Source organism: Lepidothrix coronata, unplaced genomic scaffold (assembly GCF_001604755.1).
Source record: "Lepidothrix coronata isolate B3197 unplaced genomic scaffold, Lepidothrix_coronata-1.0 Scaffold389, whole genome shotgun sequence".
Lineage (NCBI taxonomy): Eukaryota > Metazoa > Chordata > Aves > Passeriformes > Pipridae > Lepidothrix > Lepidothrix coronata.
Window position 1 is genome coordinate 116,839 of NW_016690569.1, and position 1,931 is coordinate 118,769.

At 70.9% G+C, this 1,931-nt stretch overlaps 2 protein-coding genes across 2 annotated transcripts in view; one reads left to right on the forward strand and one right to left on the reverse strand.

Annotated features, from left to right (window-relative positions):
- KLHDC10 (kelch domain containing 10) overlaps positions 1–460 on the reverse strand; it is a 34,199-nt gene extending 33,739 nt beyond the window's left edge. Inside the window, exon 1 of the mRNA XM_017839234.1 lies at positions 316–460. Within this exon, the coding sequence (XP_017694723.1) occupies positions 316–460 (145 nt within the window). The remainder of the gene's footprint in view (positions 1–315) is intronic.
- A 398-nt stretch (positions 461–858) lies between these two features.
- Positions 859–1,931, forward strand: part of ZC3HC1 (zinc finger C3HC-type containing 1) — a 23,192-nt gene continuing 22,119 nt past the window's right edge. The window contains exon 1 of the mRNA XM_017839235.1: positions 859–992. Within this exon, the coding sequence (XP_017694724.1) occupies positions 859–992 (134 nt within the window). The remainder of the gene's footprint in view (positions 993–1,931) is intronic.

Genomic DNA, 1,931 nt, shown 5'->3' on the forward strand with positions numbered 1-1,931 from the left:
GGTGGTCCTGTCCCAAACCCCTCCGGGATCCTGGGGACGGGGGTGCCCCGATCCAGGGCACCCCAGTGATGGGGGGTCACCCCGATCCCTCGAGGACGGCGGTTTCCCAGCCCCAGCCCCCCCTCCCGGACCTTGAGGAGGGAGAGCCGCGGCCCCAACCCCTCAGGGCCTGGGGGACGGGGTTTGCGGGTCCCTCAGTGCCTCGGTATCGCGGCTGTCCCGCTGCCCCTGCCCGTCCCCTCAGGGCGGGGATGCTCCCGTTCCAACCCCCCCTCAGCCCCGGGGTCACCCCCGCCCGCCCGGGCCGCCACTCACCCGCTGCCCGCGGCCTGGCCGGCAGCTGCACGAAGCGATTGAGGGTCCCGCCGGCGCCATCGCCGCCGCCCGAGGGGCCCCCTGAGGGTCCCCCCGCGCCCTCCCCGAGCCCGAGCCCGGCCCGGGCCGCGGCCGCCGCCGACATAGCCCGGCCGTCCTGAGGGACGGGGCGCTCCGGCCAATCAGCGCGCGGCTTCTTGGGCCGCGACCTATCAGCCGCGCGCTTGTTGGCAGGTGGGAGAGCCGAGCGATCGATGCAGGCTGGAGCAATAGAGCGCCGAGCGCGGAGGCGCGGGGACACTCGCGGGGACACCCGCGGGGACACTCACGGGGACACTCACAGGGGGGCTCGCGGAGACATTTCGGGGGTGGCGCCACTCCCAGAGCGCCCCGAGGGGTCCTCTAGGGCGCGGTGTCGCGGTGGGGAGGGGGCATGAGCATCCCGGCGGCGCAGGCGGAACGTTGTTGCGCGGGGCGGAACGTTGTTGCGGGGCCGCGTTTTCCCGGCCGGGCCGGCGGGAGGAGGGGCGGAGCCGACCCAAGATGGCGGCGCCCAGCGCCGGGACGGCGGCGGCGGTCCCGGGGGGGAGTCCTCGCGGGGCGGTCCCGGTGACCCCCCGGCATATCAGGGACCTCATCGGCCGCGGCATCGCCGCCGGAGGCGCCGGGAATGGCGGGTGAGCGGCCGCGGGGGGCGCGGGGAAGGGGCTGGGACCGGCGGTGGGCAGGGGGAGAGCGGGAAGGGGGCGGGAAGTCCCGGCCGGGTGATGCCGGAGGGTGAGGGGGACCCCTCGCTGGGGGTCCTGGGGGAGAATTGAGGGGCCCTGGGACCCTCAGTGAGGGGCGGAGGGAGGACCCTGAGGGGGGTTGGGGGTTTTTCGGGATTTTTGGGAGTCCTGGTGAGGTTTAGGGGTTTGGGGGTCCGGGATGGGGGATTTGAGGAGCCCTGAAGGGGGTTCGGGTCCCTCATTGGGGGTCCTGTGGGGAATTGGGGGGGCCTTGAGGGGATGAGGAACCCTCAGCGAGGGGCTGGGGGAGCACCCTGAGGGGGGGTTGGGGGTCCCTCGGGGCTATTGGGGGTCCTGGGGGGAATTGGGGACCCCTGGAGGGGGGTTGGGGACCCTTCTTTGTGGGTTTGAGGGCGGGGTTGGGGATCCCCGGGTGTTATTTGGGGTCCTGGGGGGGGGAAATTGGGGATCCCTTGAGGGAGGTTTGGGGGTCCCTCGGTGTAATTTGAGGTCCAGGGGGGTTTTTGGGGACCCTCCCGATGTCATTTGGGTCCCTGAGAGGGGCGGGGGGGGGTTCCTTGGTGTAATTTGGGGTCCTGGGGGGTTTGGGGATCCCTCCAGTGTTATTTGGGGTTTTGGGGGGGGGAATTGGAGGCTCCTTGGAGGGGCTTGGGGACCCTTCATTGAGGGTTTGGGGCCCCCCCAGTATTATTTGGGGTCCTGGGGGGTTTGGGGATCCCTCCAGTGTTATTTGGGGTTTTGGGGGGGGGAATTGGAGGCTCCTTGGAGGGGCTTGGGGACCCTTCATTGAGGGTTTGGGGCCCCCCCAGTATTATTTGGGGTCCTGGGGGGTTTGGGGATCCCTCCAGTGTTATTTGGGGTTTTGGG